General features: G+C 39.3%; 1 protein-coding gene across 1 annotated transcript; it reads left to right on the top strand.

The window, feature by feature from the left end:
- The first annotated feature begins 157 nt into the window (after positions 1 to 157).
- Positions 158 to 24166, top strand: b3glctb (beta 3-glucosyltransferase b). The gene is made up of 15 exons (XM_079355762.1): positions 158 to 385; positions 2457 to 2494; positions 2592 to 2631; positions 3035 to 3144; positions 12309 to 12385; positions 12526 to 12637; positions 12741 to 12877; positions 13473 to 13536; positions 14733 to 14849; positions 18252 to 18321; positions 19183 to 19296; positions 21940 to 22039; positions 22413 to 22532; positions 23014 to 23158; positions 23938 to 24166. The coding sequence occupies exons 1-15, from the start codon at positions 325 to 327 to the stop codon at positions 24070 to 24072; spliced, it is 1440 nt and encodes a 479-aa protein (XP_079211888.1). The 5' UTR covers positions 158 to 324; the 3' UTR covers positions 24073 to 24166.
- Positions 24167 to 25153: the final 987 nt, after the last annotated feature.

Genomic DNA, 25153 nt, shown 5'->3' with positions numbered 1-25153 from the left:
TATATATTTTTAACTCGGAAAATAAAAAAACAGATTGTTATAAACATATTGTCATGTTTTTAAAAAAGGAAATTGGAAGTTGGCCTAAAGGGCTACAGAATAATATCAAATCAAATAAATTTAATCAGTTTTAAGATAAGAACAGAAACAGTGGCGTAAACTTCCGTCTGCCATATACCAACAGTGTCCACGAGAGGTCACTAAAGCGTTAGCGGCACTAACAGTCACTCAGTAGAGAACAAGAATGCTGCTGGCCAGTCTGTGTATACGCCATGTAAGGACTGTTTCAATAATTTCAAACGCCAAACAGCGGCTACGGGAGCCATGTCCCCTCACAACATAGCTGACGGATGTAAACTGGTTGCCGTTCTGACGCTTTGGCTTGGTAAGTGGGTTCATTCACGAAGGAGACCGCTACAGTGTTAGCTACCGCTCATCCGTTGCTAGCGCTAATCATAACGGAAGCTGCTTCCACTTGGCCTTCAAAATAAAGTTACCCATGCGCGTTAACAATAAAATAAATAGGCTACCTCTGAAGTTAGAAAAATGTATTTACGTCAAATAACCCAGCTGAGGTATTTTTCGGTGTCGCTGTGGTACATACTTTGTTACAAAATATATATAATTTATTACTATGATGTGATTTTATTTACAATAAATAAAGGTTAAAGTCTGGGAGTTTGCCAAATACCCAAATACGATATAGACATAATAAATACAACAATACTACAAGAGAATTCCAGGACACCCTTCAAATTTAGCAGGCTATTAAATAGAATCAAATGTCTCTTGAAGAAATGTTTGCAAATAACACATTTTAAAACAAAAACTGCTGGCCAAATTGGCCAAATGAAAAACGAGCCCACATTTTGTCTTTAATATATGTTTGCACACGTGCATAATCATGACATGAATCATGAATCATCACAAGATGAATGTCTTGCACACCTTGTATAGACAATTAGACCTCAGCTGAACTCAAGGTGGGCTGAACTTTGCTGGGAAATGCGTGAGGTCATTCACCTGCACAGAGAATAGCTTATAGGTGAATGATTAACAAGTCCTGGTCCTTCTGGCAAAGATTGTAGGCTAAATCAGACACAATCTAAGAGTCACATGTCGCAGGTGGTGTGGTGGTGAGTGACAAAGTCCATGTTGTTGATGGTGTGTTTCTTTCACATCGTTGTTGTTGAGTGTTTTCCCCTTTGACCACATGTTTTGTTCAATTCGTAGAGCAGCAAGAAAAAATATGCCTGTGAATATAATAAAGGTTAAATTTAAAGAAAATGGTCATCATCAAATCAGCCCTTTTTAGAGGGAGTAAAAACCCTTTCCAAATGACTTCATAGACATGATGTCTCAGTTAAAGAGTAACTTCTGAATGCCCATACTCATTAAAGCAACTCACCAAATCACGAGGAGAACTTTCCACAACACTATTTAAAGTGCAATGCTGCTTTTATAAGCTAAACAACCCACACAGGGAGATGAACTAAACTAGATTTTGATGAATGCAATGCCAAAAATAATACATTATTTATATTAACTACACTGTTTACAGAACACAGGTGTCATCATATCTCAATCATATCTCTACCTGGCTTATAGACATGTTCATATTCATTTACAACATTGTACTCAAAAAGTAGGACATGTCCGTGACTGATCCTGCACACAGCGACTGCATGTGTGTCCTGGTTCCAAAGTCTGTTGGTTTGGTTTTATCTTGATAAGAGATGTTTGTGCAGAATTGCCTACTGCTAATGAGTCTGCTTCCGTTCAGACTGTACTTAGTCACATAGGGGCTGCTAGATCTTGTTTGGGGGATTTTGTATACAGAGGGGAGGGGGGACAGCGGGTGTGTATTGTAACTAATGTCTTGTGTCCTGCCTGTCTGTATACTGCTACTGGATGCCTTGAATTTCCCTCGGGATCAATAAAGTATCTATCTATCTATCTATCTATCTATCTATCTATCTATCTATCTATCTATCTATCTATCTATCTATCTATCTATCTATCTATCTATCTATCTATCTATCTATCTATCTTGCAGCATGTAAACATGTCACACTGTCACAGATAGGGTAAGATGTTAGAAGCCGGCAAGATGCGCTGGTATGCATGTTTTATCTGCTGCTCTAATTTTTAAAGTAATGGTAATGTTAATGAGAAGTGTTTTCTTAAGGGCTTCAACTGACAGCTTCAGTGAAGTCCAGTATACTCAGTTTGTATTGAGTATTAATATTCAGTCGGCTTGTTTTGTCTGTTTGTTTTGTTCGCTTGATGTAGAATTTTAAATGAACCCCTTCTGCTGTTATTTTCATTTATCAACTGATCATCAGCCTGACTCAAAACACGACAAACTGTACGCTTGCTGCTCATGTCAGTACAACTAATTATTTCCTTTTTGTTATAAATGATAGCACTGTTGCCTTTTCCCCTTTCTCCTCCAGGTCCCTGTGCTGGAGTCAAACAAACAGGTGGTGCTCATGTAAGTTTCGGCCCCAAATTTTTTCACTGTGATTATTCTTCATCACGAAGCACAGCAGCGTGTGTCAGACTTCACAAGTCCCTTTCTGACTCCTCAGGCAGCAGAGCGACGAGAGCACACCGCACACAGCTCTGTCGGTGAGTGAGGGAGCGAAACAGCAGATGGCACTTTGTAAATGTTATCTGAAATGCCATTAGTGCACACAAGTGCAAATGAAAGCCTCCACCAAATTAGAGTTATTTGTTATAATTAATACATCTGAGGGAGCTCTTTACCTGTAAAAACTGATGAAGGACAAAATGCTACATTTGGACTCTTTGGGTTGTCAGGTCAGTCTCCCCAGATCACATTATATAAGCGTTAAATGAGCCATCCTGGTCATCAGGGCAGAGGTCATCATTCTGTTTCATAAAGTTTGAGTTTCATAGAGTTAAAGTTTCATAAAGTAAAGTATTTGTGGGTGGAAGGTTCAGGTTTGCTTCGCTTATATTTTCCAACTGACTTTTTTCGTCTTCTTCTTTTTCTTTTTTTTTTGGTCAGGATTGGAGGAGATCATGTTAGTGATCCAGAGCCAGAGGAACTCCTACCACGCCCGTCGAGCTGGCCAGAGGAAGGAGGAGATTCTTCAGCAGGCAGATGAACTGGGACAGGTAACAGCAGGAAGTAGACGGCTTAATGATCAGCTCTGCTCTAATCATTGGGATGACAGACTCAGTTTAGATCTGGTTTTAGTCAAAACTGCGGCCTTGTCGATCTCCAGACATTAAAACATGAGCCACAGTTCATCTCCGGCATGTTTGCATTAAGGTCAAATATCTCCTGATGGGTCCGTATTGACCACCTTTGTTTGGATCTCACTTACCTACTCTACATACAATGAACACGTACACAATTGTATCATAAACGCATCAATCAATGAAACAAGTCTGTTATTTCTCCCAGCAGAGAGAGAGAGAGAGCTCATGTGGCCAAGTGAGAAAGACAGAAGGTAATAATATGGACTACTGTACGTTTTTGGAGAGACGTGATCTTTCTTTGAGTATAACAAAATACTTTTCTGCCATATATATATATATGTATACACACACACACACACACTACCGTTCAAAAGTTTGGGGTCACCCAAACAATTATGTGTTTTCCATGAAAAGTCACACTTTTTTTATCAAATGAGTTGCAAAATGAATAGAAAATATAGTCAAGACATTGACAATTTTAGAAATAATGATTTTTATTTGAAATAATAATGTTCTCCCTCAAACTTTGCTTTCGTCGAAGAATGCTCCATTTGCAGCAATTACAGTATTGCTGACCTTTGGCATTCCGACTGTTAATTTGCTGACATAATCTGGATAAATTTCCCCCCATGCTTCCAGAAGCCCCTCCCACAAGTTGGATTGGCTTGGTGGACTGCGCTGGCCACTCCATAATAGATAGAACATCAGCTGCCTGCTTCTTCCCTAAATAGTTCTTACATAATTTGAAGGTGTGCTTTGGGTTATTTTCCTGTTGTAGGATGAAATTGTCTCCAATCAAGCGCTGTCCACAGGGTATGGCATGGCGTTGTAAAATGGAGTGATAGCCTTCCTTATTGAAAATCTTTTTTACCTTGTACAAATCTCCCACTTTACCAGCACCAAAGCAACCCCAGACCATCACATGACCTCCACCATGCTTAACAGATGGCGTCAGGTGCTCTTCCAGCATCGTTTCAGTTGTTCTGCGTCTCAATGTTCTTCTGTGTGATCCAAACACCTCAAACTTAGATTTGTCTTTCCATAACACTTTTTTCAGATCTTCCTCTATCCAATGTCTGTGTGCTTTTGCCCATATTAATCATTTCCTTTCATTGGCCAGTCAGATATGGCATTTTCTTTGCCACTCTGCCCTGAAGGCCTTCATTCCAGAGTCGCCTTTTCACTGTAAACATTGACATTGTCAGTTTTATAGCTTCTCTAACCAGCTAAACTGTTTTCAGCTGTGCTAACATAATTGCACAAGGGTTTTCTAATAATCCATTAGCCTTCTAACACAATTAGCAAACACAATGCACCATTAGATCACTATATATATACAGTATATACAGTATTTTTATATATATATATATATATATATATATAGTCACAGAGGTGCAATATTTAGCAATGAAAGTGCTCATTTAATCATAGCTGTGGTATTTTACAGGCACCAATAGGTGTCCTCCTCACCACAGAGCTCAAACAGGTCCCTGCAGGGTGGCTGTAAAAAAAGAATTTGCTGTATACCTCAGAGGAATGAAAAAAGAAATGAAGTGACTGCCATATGGACATGACAGCCTGCAGTCGAGACACAGAATTGTTGATATTCCTTTGATGAGGAGTTTGTACTGTGAAAAGAAAGGAAGAATCATTTGCTCGTTGATTCTCGCTCCAGCCTCATTTATTATCCAGAAAATGCTCCCTGATAGGAGAAATGACAGAAGGCAGTCAGCAGGAGCTCCAACAAAAGATTTTGACAACAACATGGAAAAATAAAAAGCGTTGTGAAATCACCCCCCCCAACCCCCCCACCACGACTGAAAAGGTTTCAGATATGGTTTATTTTAACCTACATTCAATAATGATCTTGTAAAGTGTGCTGATATGATCGATACGTTCTTCTAATTGTTTTTCCCTTTGTCTCTCGGAGTCTTTGTTGTGCTTTCTTGACTGAAAAGAAGAATTTCTCACAAGTAACAAATGCTTTCTTTGTGAACACATCATTTAACAGTGACAGTGATTGGATTCGACACGCCTGTGACTGTTCTCATCTGACACTATGTGCAGGGACTGGTGGCTTCCAAGCTGACACACAGACAGAAGAAAGAATGAATAGATGAAAAACCCTCATGGTGTGAATCACTACCCAATATGAGTGAGCCGCCCAACAAATCAACAACATCTTACCATTTAGAGCTTGTTAAATCTATCTATCTGTCTGTCTGTCTGTCTGTCTGTCTGTCTGTCTGTCTGTCTGTCTGTCTGTCTGTCTGTCTGTCTGTCTGTCTGTCTGTCTGTCTGTCTGTCTATCTAATAACTGTTAGTGCCTCACTGTTTGAAGAGTACTAATACAGTCAACAGTTTTTGTTGTTGTGAGTTTAAAAAAACAGAAGAAAACTAAGACACAAATACAAAACTTTTAAGAAACCAGATTTTGTTCAAATGGATGGATGGATGGATGAGTTGGACCAGTCTGTTAGAGAAGCTGCTCCGCTGACTGTCCAGTAGGTGGTGCAGAGGGTGATCAGGATTATCCATAATGGATACCTGTTCGTTCAGAGTTCTCCTCTCTGTCACCACTACAAAAGAGTCCAGCTTGCAGCCTGTCACAGAGCAGGCCTTCTTACGTCTCGCCGCGAATGTTAAAGGATACTTGCCCAGGTACTTGCACTCCTCCACCTCAGTCACATCCTCTACGAGGATACACAGACATAAAGACGCCCTAAGGACACAAGGAATACTGTCTACTTTTCTGCATTATAAAAAAAACCTCTAGAGCTTTACAGTTTGTTGTGAACCTCAACGACGCAAGGTAGGCATCGTATTATTGTGTTTATTTGGTAGGGAAAGACACAATGGACATAGAGTAACTGAGGAAGGTAAGACACGGCTTTGACCAAACCCAGTTTCAGTGTTTTCATACATAGTTTTTATTAGTCCTCCATTTAAAGAACAATATTTGTACATCACAGATGGTGAGATCATCCTGTTTACCTTGGGAGGCCAAAGAGAGAAGCTCAGCCAGCAGTTATTATGATCTGCACCTACAGCGTGAAGAGGTTTTATGACGATCCACTTTATCTCGATGGGTTGAATGCGTCAGACTGCTGACACATTGACTGCTCGTGGTGCGGTTCAAAATAACCATCTTTGGATTTATGCTCGTGTGTGCAATCAGCTCTGCAAGTGTTACTGTCATGACGGGCTGTGAGGCCTCCTTGAGGAAGTGAGTATCACAGCTAGACTGAGCTTGATTGCAGTGCTTCTCTTCAAATGGGAGCATGTTGTGCGTCATGCGATTTGTAACTGACATATAATTGATGGTGTGCTCTGACTGAAGATAAGAATCAGAGGTGGTCATAAAATCTGACGTGATGATCGCTCACGGTCTAAAATATGTTTCCTTGTTGACATTTTGCGTTGGTGAGATGTCATTTTGAAGCCAGATTCTACACAGTATTGATGTCCCGCCCCTTCTACAAACCCAAACAGGTCAGTGCAGTAGAGTAGCAGAACAGAGGGCACTCTTGGTTATGATAGATAGATAGATAGATAGATAGATAGATAGATAGATGGTGCTTGTTCAGTTCCTCCTCCACCCTGCTGATCCGATGCGCACAGCACCACAGGAAATCACGGTGTTGTACCTTTTTTTAAAGAATCAAATAACTAATAAATGAGCACGATAACGACGCAGTTTAAAGACGGAGACAATGTTTGATTCATTTCAAGTCTGTTTTCGTTTTCTAGTTAGACCCATTTTCCATCTTTTGGAGGAACATGGAGGAAGCAGAACATGTGACCTGCACTGCAGCCCATCAGAGGTGTGTTTTTGCTAGAGCTGCAGCTATCGAATATTTTAGTAATCGAGTACCACCTCTGCTCTACAGCTGCTGACACTCACCATATTACTGACAGAGTCCCAAATTCACTTTTTGATTCACTGGTCAAGGCGGCAGGTAAATTAAAAACACAGGCCAAACATGTTTTAATGGCTGAAATAACAAATACTGTTTTGTGTAGCCTACACATCTGTTACAGTATTTAATTGAGAAAGCATTATGTTCTGTTGAATCAATCACAGAATCAATCATTATGTCAGATAAGGAAATTGAGAAACTTTAAATATATATTTGCTAAATTATTATTCCACAAACTAGTTATCTCTTGATTTAGCTTTGAAGACATTAGAGATTTAATATAATCAGCCTGTTCATTATTAAAAGTGTATCTCTGTCTGCTCCTGCAGCGCGTGCATTCAGCGCGCTCACAGACTACAGAGACCATAGACACGTCTATGACAGAGACTGTGAGAGGACGTTGCTATCGTTATGTTAGCTGCAAACACGGAGAGAGTGAATGGAGAAAAGCCGAACGTTTGACCGGATCACGTGTTCCCGACTGCGTCGTATGGATCACGGATCAACTGTGTGCTGACTAAAAGTTAAAAGGGGCGCGCCGCGTGTGCGTGTGTGCGCGCGTGTGCGTGTTGAAGTGTCTGTGTGTCAGAGAGAGGAGCAGGTAGCTGCAGCTACATTAAACGTGTTTTATACTCATACCAAAGTTTTGATGACGCAAAAAAAAAAAAAAAAAAACTTAACGAAGCCTCGAGGCAGCGAAAATTCCTCGATGAATTTTTGTAATCGAATTATTCGAGGAATCGTTTCAGCTCTAATTTTTGCTTCACTTCTTGGGAGCTGTCGTCTTGTCCTCTCTTTTTATTTTATTTATTTATTTATTTATTTTATTTATACAGTCCATGATGCCACCCAAAGGATTAGGCTAGGCTGCACCTGTTGTTCTAAGCAGAAGCACTTCATTACATTTTCAGTGTTTGTTTTTTTAATCTCGAGTCCTGTCTACATCAGTATTGATATGAAAACAAAAGCAAAACATTGATTACGGCAGTGCCACATGGTTCTTAGTTGTTGGCTGTTAAGTGAAAGCTTTTAATCCAAGATATCACAGCCAATGCAGCTTCATCATTCAGCCTCCATTCACAGCTGTCACGGTTGGCTGCTGTGCTCTCTTCTCTTCACCCACACATTCAGCCACACAACCTCTGAATGGGATTTGAAAATGAGCAGAGTTGTGGTAGGATATTACAGTTTCAACGGTGGTTGTCCAAGGGGAAATCATGTAACGCTCTTAAAACTTTTCATGACTTTATCTGAGAAAAAAAAAGACTTTTTTTATTCGACACAGGTTGTTTACGAAGTATTCTCGTGGGATTTTGTCTCAGCTGTTTTTTTGGCTTGAATAGTCAACATTGCAAAGTGTAATTAACCTCTCAGTTGTTTTTGAATTTCTAAGGTTCTCCTAGGACAAAATAACTTTGGCTGCATTTGTGATTAAAGTTGGGCAGCTGCAGTGACCGGCAAGAGCAATGAAAAATAGCGTATGGGTCCTGCATGTGGTGCCCTGTGACTGTCATTTAAAAGCTATTTATAACTTATTGGAAAAAAAATTATTCTTGTTTTGATTCTATTGAGGCTGCCGAAATTTAAAACGAGGGTGCGATGCATCCTTTTGTACCCTCTGTCCAAGGGGCTTAAGCTACAGGTACAAACACAATCTCTGCAGACAAAAGATCAGATCAACACAACTTAAAGTCGTAGCAGACTGCTAGGCTAGGTAGCTAGTTCCATATTGTATGGCTTCTAATTCAGTGCAGCACATAGAGATGTGGCAAGGCATGATTTAGTAGCTAAAGAACTACAACTTGTATTCTTAACGGGAACTATTTCTTTGTTGATTTGTGGTAAAAGTTCAGAATGTACCTCATTAGCTTCAGTCGTCTTGGTTGTTTACGAAATAGCCTCGACACTTGCTCTTCTGCAGCCAGGCATTGTTTTCAAACATTCCTCATCTTCGATATACTGCTGCTGATTAGCGTAGCATGGTGCGCTGGTGACTCGTGTACGGGTCCCATGTAAGGAGGCTGTAGTCCACAATGCGGGCATCCCAGGTTCAAATCCAACCTGTAGCTCCTTTCCCGCATGTCATCTCTCTCTCTCTCTCTCTGTCTGTCCTATCTCTACAGTAAAGGCACAAAAAGCAAAAAAATAAATCTTTAAAAAAAGATTTGCAAAGCCTGAAACAGTTGAGGTGAAAATGTTTCTGAACATGATGGGATCCAGACCCATCTGCAAGAGTTTACAGATTATTTTGTTGTCAAGGCTACTTAAATCTCCTGAAAGACTTTTAAGCCAACAAATAATGGTTTTTGGATAGTGTGGAAATTGTGTCCAGACATTTATGGCCCCGAAGAATAAATCATTATGACTTTTAGGATCCTCTTTTCATTATCATACTCTCTCCATCATGAGCTTGATGTTTATTTTTCGTGACATGGCTCAAGCTGAGCTGGCATTTGGGATACACATTTTTTAACGCTGGATTATTATAGTTTTGGGGACACTTGTATTTTGAACCCTGCTAACCCGGCTATAATTGTGTCAGTCATTAGCCAAATAAACGTGATCACTGTTTGTGTCATTGGGTTCATGCGTAGCGCTAAAAGGAAAAAAACAAGCATTGCTAAGGTTGTGAATATTGCAACATTTTATCAACAATGTGAGGATGTTAGCCTGCCGATTTGAGCTTTTCTTTAGCTGCCTGGAATAGCATCGCTATCACCATAAATCAAATTATTATGTTTACTCTTGGTCACCCTATAGTACTTAAACAAAGATGTGACTCAGTGAGAGACTTGATCTCGGCTTACACAGCAAAAAAAAAAAAAAAAAAAGCCAGAAGACACTGACTGTCATTTACACCTATTTTTGGCCATGCTTCCATTAATCCTTAGCACCGTGAATAAGCCTGTACTATTTGTAGCTGCACAGAAGACATTTTGCAGTTCTTCTGGATGAGTCATTTCATGAGAAGGGCGATGTAGAAGAGCATCTCCTCACAGGATCACACACAGCAGATAGTGTGCATGGTGTGCAGATGTTATCAACATTTTGCTGATCAAGGACACAGAGTACATTTGTAAACAGCAGTACAGCTGCAAGGTTTCTCCTCCATTGTCAAACCTGGCCTAAAAACATGAGAAAAAAATAATATATCTATATATATATATATATATATATATACTCAACAAAAATATAAACGCAACACTTTTGTTTTTGCTCCCATTTGTCATGAGATGGACTCAAAGATCTAAAATTCATTCCAGATACACAATATTACCATTTCTCTCAAACATTGTTCATAAATCTGTCTAAATGTGTGATAGTGAGCACTTTTGCTTTGCTGAGACAATCCATCCCACCTCACAGGTGTGCCACATCAAGATGCTCATCAGACACCATGATTAGTGCATAGGTGTACCTTAGACTGTCCACAATAAAAGGCCACCCTGAAATGTGCAGTTTTTGCTTTATTGAGGGTCTGGGGACTCAGAACCAGTCAGTATCTGGTGTGACCACCATTTGCCTCATGCAGTGCAACACATCTTCTTCGCATAGAGTTTATCAGATTGTCAATTGTGGCCTGTGGAATGTTGGTCCACTCCTCTTCAATGGCTGTGCGAAGTTGCTGGATATTAGTGGGAACTGGTACGCGCTGTCGTATACGCCGGTCAAGCACATCCCAAACATGCTCAATGGGTGACATGTCCGGTGAGTATGCTGGCCATGCAAGAACTGGGACATTTTCAGCTTCCAAGAATTGTGTACAGATCCTTGCAACATGGGGCCGTGCATTATCTTGCTGAAACATGAGGTGATGTTCATGGATGTATGGCACAACAATGGGCCTCAGGATCTCATCACGGTATCTCTGTGCATTCAAAATGCCATCAATAAAATGCACCTGTGTTCTTCGTCCATAACAGATGCCTGCCCATACCATAACCCCACCACCACCATGGGCCACTCGATCCACAACATTGACATCAGCAAAGCGCTCACCCACACGACGCCACACACGCTGTCTGCCATCTGCCCTGAACAATGTAAACCGAGATTCATCCGTGAAGAGAACACCTCTCCAACGTGCCAGACGCCATCGAATGTGAGCATTTGCCCACTCAAGTCTGTTACGGCGACGATCTGGAGTCAGGTTAAGACCCCGATGAGGACGACGAGCATGCAGTTGAGCTTCCCTGAGACGGTTTCTGACAGTTTGTGCAGAAATTCTTTGGTTATGCAAACCAATTGTTTCAGCAGCTGTCTGAGTAGCTGGTCTCAGACGATCTTGGAGGTGAACCTGCTGGATGTGGAGGTCCTGGGCTGGTGTGGTTACACGTGGTCTGCGGTTGTGAGGCCGGTTGGATGTACTGCCATATTCTCTGAAACGCCTTTGGAGACGGCTTATGGTGGAGAAATGAACATTCAATGCCCGAGCAACAGATCTGGTTGACATTCCTGCTGTCAGCATGCCAATTGCACGCTCCCTCAATGCTTGCGCCATCTGTGGCATTTTGCTGTGAGACAAAACTGCACATTTCAGAGTGGCCTTTTATTGTGGGCAGTATAAGGTACACCTGTGCACTAATCATGGTGTCTGATGAGCATCTTGATGTGGCACACCTGTGAGGTGGGATGGATTATCTCAGCAAAGCAAAAGTGCTCACTATCACACATTTAGACAGATTTGTGAACAATGTTTGAGAGAAATGGTAATATTGTGTATCTGGAATGAATTTTAGATCTTTGAGTCCATCTCATGACAAATGGGAGCAAAAACAAAAGTGTTGCGTTTATATTTTTGTTGAGTGTATATATATATATATTATACATGTTTTCAAAAAATCTTGATAGATAAACTTTTTTGTTCACTCACAGTGCCCTCTAGAGGTCAAAAAATAATAATTAGAAATCCTATTTGTTCTTGACTTTCATGAGAGCCTATTGTTCTTTATCTTTCACAATTCTTCAGATTATTTTTAGTGTTTGTGAGATTTAAAAAAAAAAAAAGTTTTTTCTCTCTTAAATTGTTTTTGTTTAAGCTTATGGTCATAATAATTTAACCAAGACTCCACATACCTTTCTTTAACTTGAAAAAAATACTTGTTTTACTGTTTTATTCACAGGAAGTTATTTTACTTCGTCATTTGTTCTTCTTAGGGCGCTCCAGTTATTATCCTGCTCCATGAGCTTTCAGAGTTTGACGGGGACTGGAGCATCCTACCCGTACTTCCTCAGTGAGTGTTAACCCAAAAATATGAAAATAAAAATTAATTAAATCAGTTTAAATCATGTTTTATTTGAATTAAGCTTACCCTTACCCTTCCTATAGATTAATCAAGGCATATAGTTGATGTCATCTTATGGATCTTTACAGTCTCTCTGCCACGTATGGTCAATCAGCATCATGGTTTTTCTTCATTGAGGAGGAGACCCGAGTCATGCTGTCTGCTCTGCTGCACGTTCTCAACAGATACCCAGAACAAGATGTGAGATACAAATATTTATCTTTGAGAAGCTCTGTGAAGAAAATGACCAACAGATGTTCATTTCACATCAGTCACTCCCATTTCTCTTTTCTAAAACTCACAGGAATGTTTTTTGGGAAAGCGTCTTCATGACAAGGAGGCTTCCATCATTCACCACTATGCCTTCTCTGAAGCCCCCTGCTCCTTCGGTTATCCAGACCCCGCAGCAGGCTGGGCTCTTAGCACGCCGCTGCTCCACAGGTTTGCTCCATGAGAATTCTGTTATTTACAGTCTATGGTTAGAATAAATGGGTCTCCCTTTACCTTTTTACTAATTTTTAGATTTTTTAATACACAGTCACACAAGGAAGTCCTATCAGCAGAAGAAACTTGAGCTCTATTCTGCATGAATCTATATGGCACTAATAGAGTGAATAATTAATATCATATTTAACCAACAGTAGAAAAGAAGAAAATTAGAAAAATAATAGAAAACCTTTATTGTAATTATATTTCAAACAAAATAAGGTGCTGTACAGTAATTAGAGAAATGAAGAGGATATGAAGAAAACTCACAGTCAAGGAACATGCTCTGAATTAATCATTTAAAGGAGTAAATGGAATAAAACTGTGCTTTTGGTGAGGTGTATCACCGTCATTCAGGATGTTGTTTTCAAACCCATTACTCATAGCCAAAGAAAAATCTCTTTTAGAACAGTATTTTGTATTAACACAAAGGAGGACTCGGAGGTTACCAACCATCCTGGAGGACTGGTATGTTCTCTCACATAATGGAGGAAGAGTTATTCTGTGAACGCTCTTTCGTTAACACCTTTCCCTTTTCTTTTCGTTTCAGACTCGCTGCGAGGGTCCAATACGAACCCCTGAAGTCGGATTTTACCATCGATTTGAAACACGAGGTACACGAAACAGTTTCCAGGAGACTTTATATAACCCTTCTTCTAGTTTCCTGCCGTACGCTGTGATGACTTAGTACTTGTTAAGACTCTGGCTCTGGTTCAATTCTACTTTTACCACAGTGAAAAGTGGAAACGGTGTAATCTTTCAGACGGCCTGCTGAGCTGCTCAGACATTTCAGGCTCCTTTTGTTGAAAAGGCCCCTGCAGCTTCCTATGCCTTAAACTTGTATGAATTTATCAGTCTTATGTGTGTTTGTATATTTTCTGGTTTTGAGTTAATGGGCTCTGTAAAGCTCTTGACATGAATACTGCAGAATCAGAAGAGGTGATCATCGGAAAACCTTTTGTCTCACGATTGTAATTTTTTTCTATTATAAAGTTTAAGATTGGGTTTTAAACGACTACTGTGAGAAAGTTTCATTTTGTGTCGATTTTGATCAACCTTGTGGACAAAGCGGTACCTGTGCTGTGCTGATCCTCTCTTGCAGATTATTAATATTTTATACAAAAAGAGTCCCTCTTTATTTTGAATGTCTAATGTGAATCTTTGTGGTGGTAAATGCAAACAAAGGCTGTTTCTGCAGCGGGCTGTAAATCACCTCCTGTGACACCAGCCAAAACGTCACAGAGTCTTCTCGCTGGTGTTTCTGATTGCTTTTGAGTGTCACAAAGGGGCACCCATATAACTTTCAGCCTGTTTTGTGGCCAGTTCAATCTTCTCACAGGAGCTTAAAAATACTACTTCTCGTATGAGACCGAATTCAAGGTTAAGACAAATGTATGTTTCAAATTATTTCTAATCTCATGATTAAGAGAAGATGATATGATGAGATGTTAATCCCCCTGTCCTCCCCAAAATGCAAAGTAATGATAGTGACTTGAATTTCCCCCGGGATCAATAAAGTATCTATCTATCTATCTATCCATCTATCCATCTATCCATCCATCCATCTAGTGTATCAAGATATTCATTGAGCATGTGACACTTGTATTTTATACATTGGTAATGCTCAAGTAAACACTAGCCCCCCGGTGCCCCGTCTTAAACTTTGTCTGAGAGTTATTAAGATATTAACTTATTTTAGGCCTCTCGGTCGCTGTGGTACATGACTGGAAATATATAGGCCACAAATCACTTTGAAAGTGTTTCCCCTCGAGAGCTTCATAAATCTGTGTGTGTGCCTCTGTTGTTCTAGATCGCGTTGTATATTTGGGAGGAAGGAAGTGGTCCGAAGCTGACGGCAGTTCCAGAGTTTTGTACAGAGGCAAGAGACGACTGTGCTACCACATTTACAACCTACCTGCCAAACTGTGTATGTACAAACCTTTATTTATCGACATTTAAGAGGCTATCATTGGATGTTATAAATGTTTTGTAAATATGGGCATGGGTGTTAATGACAGTGTCTATTTTCTCTAAGCATGTGTTTGCATCACCACTTGGAAAGGTTTGCTAAATCAGAAACATTACATTTGATTTAGAAGACACAATATGAGCTCTTGCTAGCCCCAAAGAAACATGAAATGAATAGCAGGGGATGCATTTGTGGTGACAGGTGTTAGAAAATATTAAATTGATGTTTACTTTTATGTACAGCTAATCACCAAAAGGAGGAATAACATTATAAAAAAGCCATCGCTGTCAGTCATATTTATAGTCCAGCTAAATGTCAAACAGTGAGCCCTTCACTCATTTTTCCAATGCCAAGAGTCGGCTTATTGTGCTGCAATACAAATGCAACGATGAGTGGGCATTCTGAAGACTAAAGGGAACTCGAGCAAACAGCTAACAGTGCTGAGTGGGACGAAGGACACAAACAAACAGTGAAGCACATTTAAAAAAGATGGTGAAAAAGAGGGACTGCGTATATGTCAGAGAGGCACGACTAGTGCGCACAAAATCTTTACTCATAGTACCTATCTGAAATAGACAGAGATGATTTGCTTTTTCACACGGCAGACCCTCCGTATTTGGAGAGATAGCGTTGATTTGTCAAATGTTGTCAAAATGGAGTTTATCTTCAGAAATCGGGCTTGAAGAAAAGCAGAACTACCTGTCTGAAGTGTCTGTTTTCCACCTTTATGAAGTGGAGAGTTGAGGATTTTTTACTTGGGGAATGGCCTTGTAGTTAGAGAGTGTCTGCAGCAAACTAACTGCATTTCTTTAAATTCTTTTCTTCTCAGTATCTCTCCAAAACAAAATTATTTTTATTGCAGTTGTGAATGCATATATAGACTGTTAAAAGAGCAATATACAGTCACAAAGACCAATATTAGCATTTCGACTCTTTATCCTCCTTAAATCCCTTTGGGAAATATTCAGGTTTACACTGCTCATCCTTTTTTCATGTTCTTTTTTTTCAGCAATGGTGTGCAGAGAGTTTGCTTGTAACACATTTCTTTAAAGCCTCAAACAAATGACATCATGCAGCGATCCTGAATTACCACAACCATGGCGACCACCTGGCAACATGTTGTCTCATGAAATGTTAATGTCCGCACATAACTTTCCGATGCCTCTTAGAGAATTTAATTCCTTAACTCGTGCTGTTACAATAGGAATGATTCAATGGTTCAAAAACACTTATTATTCGACCGCTGATGACGTTAGATGGTCTGAATCTGACAGATATAAAGTGTAAAAGGTTTGCTGAACACTAGAAGAAAAAATAAATTGGTTCCGAGTGGAACGTTTTTCTGGAGGTCTAAGCTTGAAAATATAAAGTGGAGAAGTTACCGGTTGTTACAGTATAGATACTGTATCACAAACAAAGCGGTACACTTCCTAATTCTACATATGATAGACTCAGTCAAAAGCCTCATTGCTAGGTATACAGATATTGAACGCTACAGAGACCATCACCCACCTTTTATTTTATGTGTAGTATCCAAAAGATTCTGGAAAGTACTTGGATCTTATTTTTGTCAAGCTGTTTATTCTGTAAATCTCAAAATTCCACTCCCAAATTCCACTGGGTGACATGCACCCAGTGGAGTCTAATGCAGTGAAATAAACAAAATGCCCATTCATTTACGACTGGGTAAATAAAGTACAAATGTCTTAGCTCATCTGCTAGACTGCAAAAATGTCAACACTTCATTCCCTCCGAGGAAAGCAGACACCCAAACACCCTTTATCATTTTTAAAACTCGGGATCAATAAAGTACCTCTATCTATCTTATTGTTGAGATCCACAGCAGGTATCAACCATGACATTTGCTGAAGAAAAACACCCTGACATGCACGCTAAGGTTGACAAGCTATTAACTCCTGCACTGGATTTAGATCTGAGTAGTATTTGTATAAGCTGAGAGGAAGGAAGCCTACATAGCGGCATGACGTGTCCTGGTAAAGAGTGAGGGTTTTTTTCTCTCGTTAAAACTGGAAGGTAAAGAAAACGATACAAAAACTCATGAACTGTAAGAATCTGTTTTTGTTTGAAAATGATAAAGAGGATGTTAAGTATATCTCATTAAATAAATATGTTCATCTAGTGTAAATGTACTCTAGGTTAAATCAATAAACGTATGCTCATGTGGTAGAGCTTTAAGTTAAAGTTTTAATATTCATCATAGCTGTTTATTAGCATGCTAATTAGTAGCATAAAGCTGCTTGTTTGTAATCATTAAGGGCTTATTAGTAGCTCATTCTACATGACTATAGTCTGGAGATAATTGGCCATTACCTACAAGTTTGACTTCAATACCTTCCTTACTACTTATTGGAAGTAAGTTAGGAAGTTGTTGAACATGAATTTCTACCTTTTAAAGGGGCCATACTGAGTAGAGCATATTAAGATAATAGTGAATGTACAACAACTTCCTTATTATAAAGAAGCAGTAATAAAGACGGTAGTGAGGTTAAACTCTTGATCAGATGGTTCCTCTCCTTGATAAGGGCCGTCTTTATTTCACTTCGCCTCTGTCCATCTTAAGTGAGCCTCAACCCAGATTGTTTTTAATGCAGGGCCGTCTGAGGGCCCGGAGATCACTGCCATCCAATATATCTGCCTTGTCTCGTATACAGGGATTTCTTCAGATTTGTTTTATGACATTGTGTATTGTATACCATGTCATGCCCTGATTAGTAGCAATCTTATGTTCCAAAACATTAGCAGTACTGTCACAGAGAGGTGAAGTCCTATTTACTGTGAGAAACTCTGCTCCTCTGGGAAGCTCTATTCATACCCAATCATGTCGACATGAGTTAGATAGGAAAGAGAGTATATAAATGTGGACACAAATGTAAAAACACACCAAACTCTGCACATGGCCCTTACTGAGTAAATGTGATTTGAAGTCAAAGCTTATATCATACATTTAGCACCTGTCATACAGGATTACTATCAAGCATGAGAAAGTTCCTGGTAGTGCTATGGCCTACTTTATATTCTAAACCTGTCAATAAGAGCTAGCATCAAGATTACGGTTGGTAATGTCATGGAATAAGAGGTGAAACTTGAAATGGGATGTCAGCACCAAAGAGATGATAGTGTTCATTTCAGATACTAACACATTATTCACTTTTAGGACCTCATGTTCTCTTTTATTTCTCTTCACTGACTCAATTTTAGGTCTGTTACATTCTGCGCATGTTGCACCTTGCATAATGTTGGTGTTCACCTGTCCACTCACTTACATTGAATAATTACAATCCATGTTTAAGCGTAAAAATAGTCATTGTTTTTTGTCTTTCTCTTTTTCTTTTTTGGCAGGGAGATCCAGTTTCAGAGAAAGATGTTTTTGTTGCTGTGAAAACGTGTGCAAAGTTCCACTCAGAGAGAGGTGAGTTTGGAGTTTAAGGTCACTTTTTGATGGACAGAAGATGTTAAAGGAAAAAAAAGTTTGATCCTGCATGGTGGCACAAGTTTTTTTTAACCATCAAACAATAGATGCAGGCTGTCATGAATTCATTACAAAATGAACAGAAGAACACTAAAGGAGGGTCCACAGGGTCTTAGCAACAAATTCAAACGCACGTTGGGGGTGTGAGGTGTCTGCTGAGCCCTGGAGCCTCCTGAAGTCAACGATGGGCTCGGTCAGAGTTATAAGCCTGATCATGCAGGGCTTTATAAACAAAAACTAGGATCTTAAGAAAAATCCTGAATCTCATTGGAGGCCAATGCAGAGTAAATAAGATGTGTGTGATGTGAGTTGAACTGCTGGACTGGAAGTACAGCGTAAGAGCAAAGTAAGTTACACACTGAACATGTGTGTTTGCAATTCGATTGAAGATGTGAAGTCAGTTATGATGATTCCTGCTCCATTTTAGGTCTAAAAGTCTCTTTCAGTTGATGTTTATTATGGGAAAAGATGCTAATTAAATGTTAATTACAGAACATTTAGCTGAAAAAGTTTGACTGCAGTTATCACGCTTGTCCTCCTTCTTTGTAACTGCACTTTTTGCTGAACAGTCAGTTGGTCATTCAGCCCAATTTAATCCATGCAGGTGAAAACTACCTGCTTAAATGCATAAGCTCATCTGAAATGGTTTGTGTAATTATCCAAAACATGGATGTTTATTTAAAGGGTGAAAATGACCCAGAAGTCAATGACCTTTAAAGTTATTAACCAAAGTACGCAAGCATAAAGAACAATGTGTGACAAATCTTTTTTTTTTTTTTCTACGCCTTTTTGTCCTCACAGTCCCGGTGGTGAAAGCAACCTGGGAGAAAGACGCTGCTTTTTTAGAATATTACAGCGATGTCACCGACGCCTCCATACCCACAATCAACCTTGGAGTGCCCAATACTGAGAGAGGTGAGCCTATCAGCGACAGTTTAAAATACCCTGTGACGCAAGAGGAGGAAGGATCAAAGGATGTTTCTATAGAAGTGGATGGTCTAAGATAGTGAGCACGTAGAACGTTACCCACATTCATGCTTACCACATGAATGGATGGTAGAGGTAGATGTTAAATGGACTTGGTCATGCATGGCACTTTTCCAGACTCCTGATTTATAATAACGCTCAACTTCCTGGTTGAGAGAGGCGACCGACGCTACCACTGTACTTCAGAAGATGGTTGTGTGACTATAGAATTGGTCATTTGACTACTACTACAGCATGTATAGTAACATTGAATTCCTGCACAATGTGTTCACCCTCAGAATAATCAGTTTCACAGTTTCAGTATAAGCTGGCTTGAAGGTTTGTCTGTCTGCTGTGACAGGTTTGAAGTTAGAAATATGAAGCTGCATTGTGATCGTGAACATATTAGCATGTTGCGATAAGCATGTAGTTTAAAGCAACAGAATGCTTCACATATTTTTGGAACTCAATAATCGTCAACTTTTAAGTGAAGGTCCAATCATAGTACAGCCACTTATCACCTTCACCTTTTGTTTCCTGCCTTTAGCTGTTGACTTCCTTTTCTCATCCACTTTGAGTGCATCACAGCAATCAGGGAAAAGACACATAAATCAAAGAGCAGATACTCAAAGCTAATCACCACAGGGCCTTTAGTATTCCTAGAGAAACAATGGGTGGGTTTGCCAGAAACCAAAAGGAGTCAGAAACAATATCTGGTCCTGATGAAATGCTCGCGATGTGAGACTTAAGTTTGTAACTTTCAACAAACTGTCAACAGGCATCAGCAGATGTAATATATATGCCCCATTATCAACATGCTATTTAGCTATTTGCAATCTAAATAATGGTTAATTAGCATAAAACACAAAGCATTAGCTAATGACCTAAAAAAAAAAACACACACTCTCAAGGTTTTCACTCTTGTTTCTCTTGGACAATTTAAGGACAATGGCACACAATAGTTTATACTGAGAATCAACCTGATTTTTCATTTGGGCTCTTTTTGATATTTTAACATCATTGTAAATGAGGGAAAGCTCTGTGATTTTAAAAGTTAGAATAAAAGTTTGAAATGAAAAAAAGGTAAAGGATCACCAATGTCAGGGCACAGCCAAATCATGGACGTAGCTTCAGTGAGGTCAATTACTGGTTTCTGAAGGGCTGTTTTGAAGCCAAATGATGGCCGCCTCCATACAGGAAATGTTGACTCCAACTAACATTGGGCTATTCTAGTTACAAGCAAAGACATGGAGTCAAGACAGGGACAATTGATGGTTGCTGACACATGCCCATCTAACTAATATAGCTTATCATGTATATTCCATATGACTAAACAGACGAAACCAAAGTCCCCACTAGTCTGTCATGTCTGCCACATCCCTTATTAGGCTTAATATGAAAAGAGCCTTGATATAATCAAAACAAATGTCGTAAGTGTTTTAACCCCCTGAATTTTTACCAACAAAGAAATGAATGAGCAATAGAAACAAAAACAACAGTTTTATCTTGAAGGCTGTTTTTCTTTCTGCAGTAAAAAGAAGCACCTTCATGTGAACTTTAATAGGGATTTTGTTTGGATTGGTTTTCGTAGCAAGCATCAGGAGGACACTCGAGGAACAGCAGTGTTTTGCACTTCTGTACTGGCTTTATTTATTCCAACAGAGTGTTGCCGTTTGAATCAGAAGAATTTGTCTTCAGGGCAGCATGGATGTCTGTACAGAATAATATGCCAGCTAAATTAGTGGTTTTGGTAGAGATTTAACCAAAATGATAACGTGTTGATCAGGCCAGTAGTAGATAGATAGATAGATAGATAGATAGATAGATAGATAGATAGATAGATAGATAGATAGATAGATAGATAGATAGATAGATAGATAGATAGATAGATAGATAGATAGATAGATAGATAGATAGATAGATAGATAGATAGATAGATAGATAGATAGATAGATAGATAGATAGATACTTCATTGATCCCGAGGGAAATTCAAGCGGTAAAAGTATGAACTCATTTGCATTATTTACAGCATCACTAGCAATTCAGCAACTGGGAAACAATGAACTCCTCCAAGTAGATGCAGATCAAGTTTGTTTGAAATATGTGCCACACCAGTGTGTGTTTATTTAATCTTCTGACAGAGTAGCTGATACTGTACTTGTGGCTTTAACAAAACAGAAAAAAAAACAAAGTCATTACAATACACATCAAACAAACCTGTATGAATCGATTCTTTCAGCAAATTGTGGCATTTTCTTTGCCACACATTATCACATGACACGTTTAGAGCAATCTAACTAAATGAGGATTACACGTTAAGAGAATCAAGAAGAATAATTTCATACACATCAACCTGTTTTCCAGTGAATCTAAATCCACTTATTCTTCATGAATACAACTTCATGTTTGGCTTTCTATTTTGAACCGAAACACCTACATGCAGACATTTTATTTTCCCCTCAGGGTCTGATGGGTTTCATGGGACGAAAGAAATCCACTGCCTTGAGATTGCATTAAACTCTAAGCTTGAACTAATAACTCCAGCTTCATCATTCTTTCCACAATTTCTTTGACATGTTTTCTCCCGACAGGGCATTGTGGAAAGACATTTGCAATCTTGAGGCGGTTTCTGAGCAAAGCTGTGCCCCAAGCCGATTGGCTGCTCATTGTTGATGATGATACACTCGTCAGGTAACTAGGAGACACATTTTTGAAGATAATTAAGTCATTTGGAAGATAACTTCCAGTCAAAGATCTGTTTGAATAATATGATTTATTGAGTTGTCCTTCACAAAGCGCTAGAAGCATTTTCACTCACTGGCTATTTATGATTCAGCGCAGGTTCAAGAAATTGTGCATGCCCACATAGCCGTGAGAAAAGCTCAATCAGGCAAAATCAGTGAGAAAATCTATTGGATTATATTTGTTTAAAAGTCAAACCTTAAAAAAGGTGTATCTTCTTAAAATCCCATAGAGTCTTTAAGCATGTTTTTGTTGCAGCTAGAAGTTTGTTTCGTGTCTTTATCGAACTATGAGCCGTTTGTTGGTTATTGTTCATCTGTAGTTTACCCAGGTTGAGACGACTTCTGAGTTGCTACAACCCGAAGGAAGCAATAAGTCTGGGGGAGAGATACGGCTATGGCTTGCTTCAGAGTGGATACAGCTACACGACAGGAGGAGGAGGGTGAGAAGAAGAGTGGTTGTGCTGTTTGTGTTTAATTGGGCTCAGCCTGACTTTGTTTCATTCACTTATACTGTATGTTGCCCTTGGGGTTTTTGCAGTTTAAATATTTGAGACCTAAAATAATATTCCATTCATGAAGAGAAGAGATGAATGAGAACATTTTGGCTTGAGGTGAAAAGTCTCTTAATAAGGAATATAGCTTTCAAGGTTGAATAAAAACTGCCAGAGTTAGATAATGCACAGCAAAAAATGAGTTCAATGAAACTGCTTCACAGGACATTTGTAGAAAGGTTATACATTTTAGCACCATTCTTAATATTGCAACACATGAAATAAATGTCTTGAGCATCATACAGATTTTTATGCATGATGTGGTGGATACTGATAAGTCCGATGTTTATGCTCCTTTTAGGTCTGGTTTGGTTTCTACCAACACTCTGTTTATTTCCATAATGTATCAAAAGTCTGTTGTGTTGTTTAGGATGGTCCTCAGCAGGGTGGCTGTGTCCAGGTTAGTCTCCAGTGGCTGTGACTGTTTCAGTGATGACGCTCCTGATGACATGGTGCTGGGCAGGTGCTTCACTTTAATAGGTGTTCCCATCATTCACAGCCCGCTTTTCCACCAGGTAGGAAACAGTACACACACACATGCGTGCAAACTAACAGAACTTTAATTCAGAGCTAAAGCCAAGGCCTCAAAGTTAGTTTTAAGACGAGATTTAAAACAGGCAGTGTGGGAGGCAACCTAACGTTGTTGGAGGAGAGAGAGCTCGTTCCAGAGTTTTGGAGCAATAGCTGAAAAAGCCCAGTCTTCTCAGTCTTCAGCCTAGTTTTTGTAAAGGCTCAAAACATCTGGTGGTTGGTTCTCAGTGATCTCAACGCACTGTTTGACAGGTAAAAGTTCTGAAATATACTGTGGGGACGCCCAATTTAACGATTTAAAAACAAAAACGCTGCAATCAAACGAGGAGCCAGAAATCAATTTTTACAACCCACTAAGTAACCATTGGCTTTACATGTGGTTGCAAAGCACCCATGTCCATAAAAGGGGCATCACAGCCAAACACTATCACCTCCTTTTCACTTTCATTGAAATTTAAAAAGTTTAAAGACATGCAGGCTTGGATGTCGTTTAGACACCCCAGTAGTGGTTTCAGGTGATTTGTTCCAAACAAATCCAATTTTGAGTCCATGGTCTGTCTTGCAACATTAATCTTTATTGAGTTTTCTCTGCATGGCACTTAATTGTTAGTGGTCTAAATTAACAGATTATACAATGAACCACCCCGGGAGCAATGGAAACATTGTTTGCAGGTTTGGGAATATCCTGAATTAAAAAATTAGTCCGTAAGAAGATGTGAAATACCAACACAGACAAACCACCACTTCTTCTTGATATTTTCAGGCCAGACCAGACGACTATTCAGAGACACTGATCTCCTCACAGCAAGCCATCTCCTTCCACAAGCACTGGAACGTAGACCCTGTGGCCGTCTACAAACTCTGGCTGAAGGACACACACCCACGGGATGAGCTGTAGAAACACTGTGTTGGAGACATTCTGACAAGATTTCTATGAGACCACGCAGGATTGGAGTCAATCTCACTGTGCATCACATGAAAGGGACAGGACAGAAACAAGTCCACCAGAGTGGACTGTGCAGAATTCTTATACCAAGGAGCCAGTTTAATTCAACATTTAAAAAACAGTTTTCTGTATATTACACAAAGGCTGGTCACTTTCTTTTTAAACATATATTTTTTTCCTAATCTGTGCGTGGTTGCAGTAGGGTTGCAGCCTGTATGTTCATTAGGTATGTGGATTTAGGGTTGTGTGAATTGGGTTTGATTCATATAGCTTGTTTTTGAGGCCAGTGTCTCTTTCCAGTTGTTGCAAATGGTAAAAAAATAAGCATGTACGACAGCATAGGGTTCACCTAGAGAAAAAGCTTGGTACACAACGTCTTTAGAAACACAAGTCTCTGAACTTCAGGCTGGTGTTACCACTGTACTTTTACAACAACCAATATTAAGCAATCTGTTACATATTAAATGGAGGAGAGGTTCCCAGATAGATAGATAGATAGATAGATAGATAGATAGATAGATAGATAGATAGATAGATAGATAGATAGATAGATAGATAGATAGATAGATAGATAGATAGATAGAGAGAGAGATACTTTATTGATTACTGAATCTACACTGCACAGCTGCTAAGAGCATGATACAAATACTGCAGCCCCTTAAAGAACTGTAACTCCTCAGCAACCCGGCAGGCACACACATTGAAAAATATGATGTGCAAGGATGTTATTCTGTATACAAGCATAACAATTGTATAGGCTATGGATATCAGGGAAAAATAGTGTGTTTCAAGCATTACTGCATCACTCTTGTATATTCAAAGTTCAGCCACACTGGTAGCTGCTGCTTTGATTGTCTGAGTGGATGGAAGTGTCATTATTGTCAAATGAATCAAAACTAAATGTTTCCAAAAATCAGCACACGGTTAGATTTATTTAAGAAAGGTAATGTTCTTTTTTTTTTTTTAATTCTCACGACGAGTCATTAAGTGTTTAAACATGTGGATGGCTGTTTAATGGATTTTATTTATGTAG

This window comes from Symphodus melops (assembly GCF_947650265.1).
Source record: "Symphodus melops genome assembly, chromosome: 11".
Lineage (NCBI taxonomy): Eukaryota > Metazoa > Chordata > Actinopteri > Labriformes > Labridae > Symphodus > Symphodus melops.
Note: the sequence above shows the minus strand (reverse complement) of the source record. Positions and strands in the feature narration are given on the sequence as shown.

Excerpts from the sequence above, each read along its gene's own strand:
- b3glctb (XM_079355762.1), top strand. The coding sequence starts at position 325 with ATGTCCCCTCACAACATAGCTGACGGATGTAAACTGGTTGCCGTTCTG. Across the intron at positions 12,878-13,472 it reads AGCACGCCGCTGCTCCACAG|ACTCGCTGCGAGGGTCCAAT; the intron begins GTTTGCTCCATG and ends TTTTCGTTTCAG. Across the intron at positions 19,297-21,939 it reads AGTGCCCAATACTGAGAGAG|GGCATTGTGGAAAGACATTT; the intron begins GTGAGCCTATCA and ends TTCTCCCGACAG.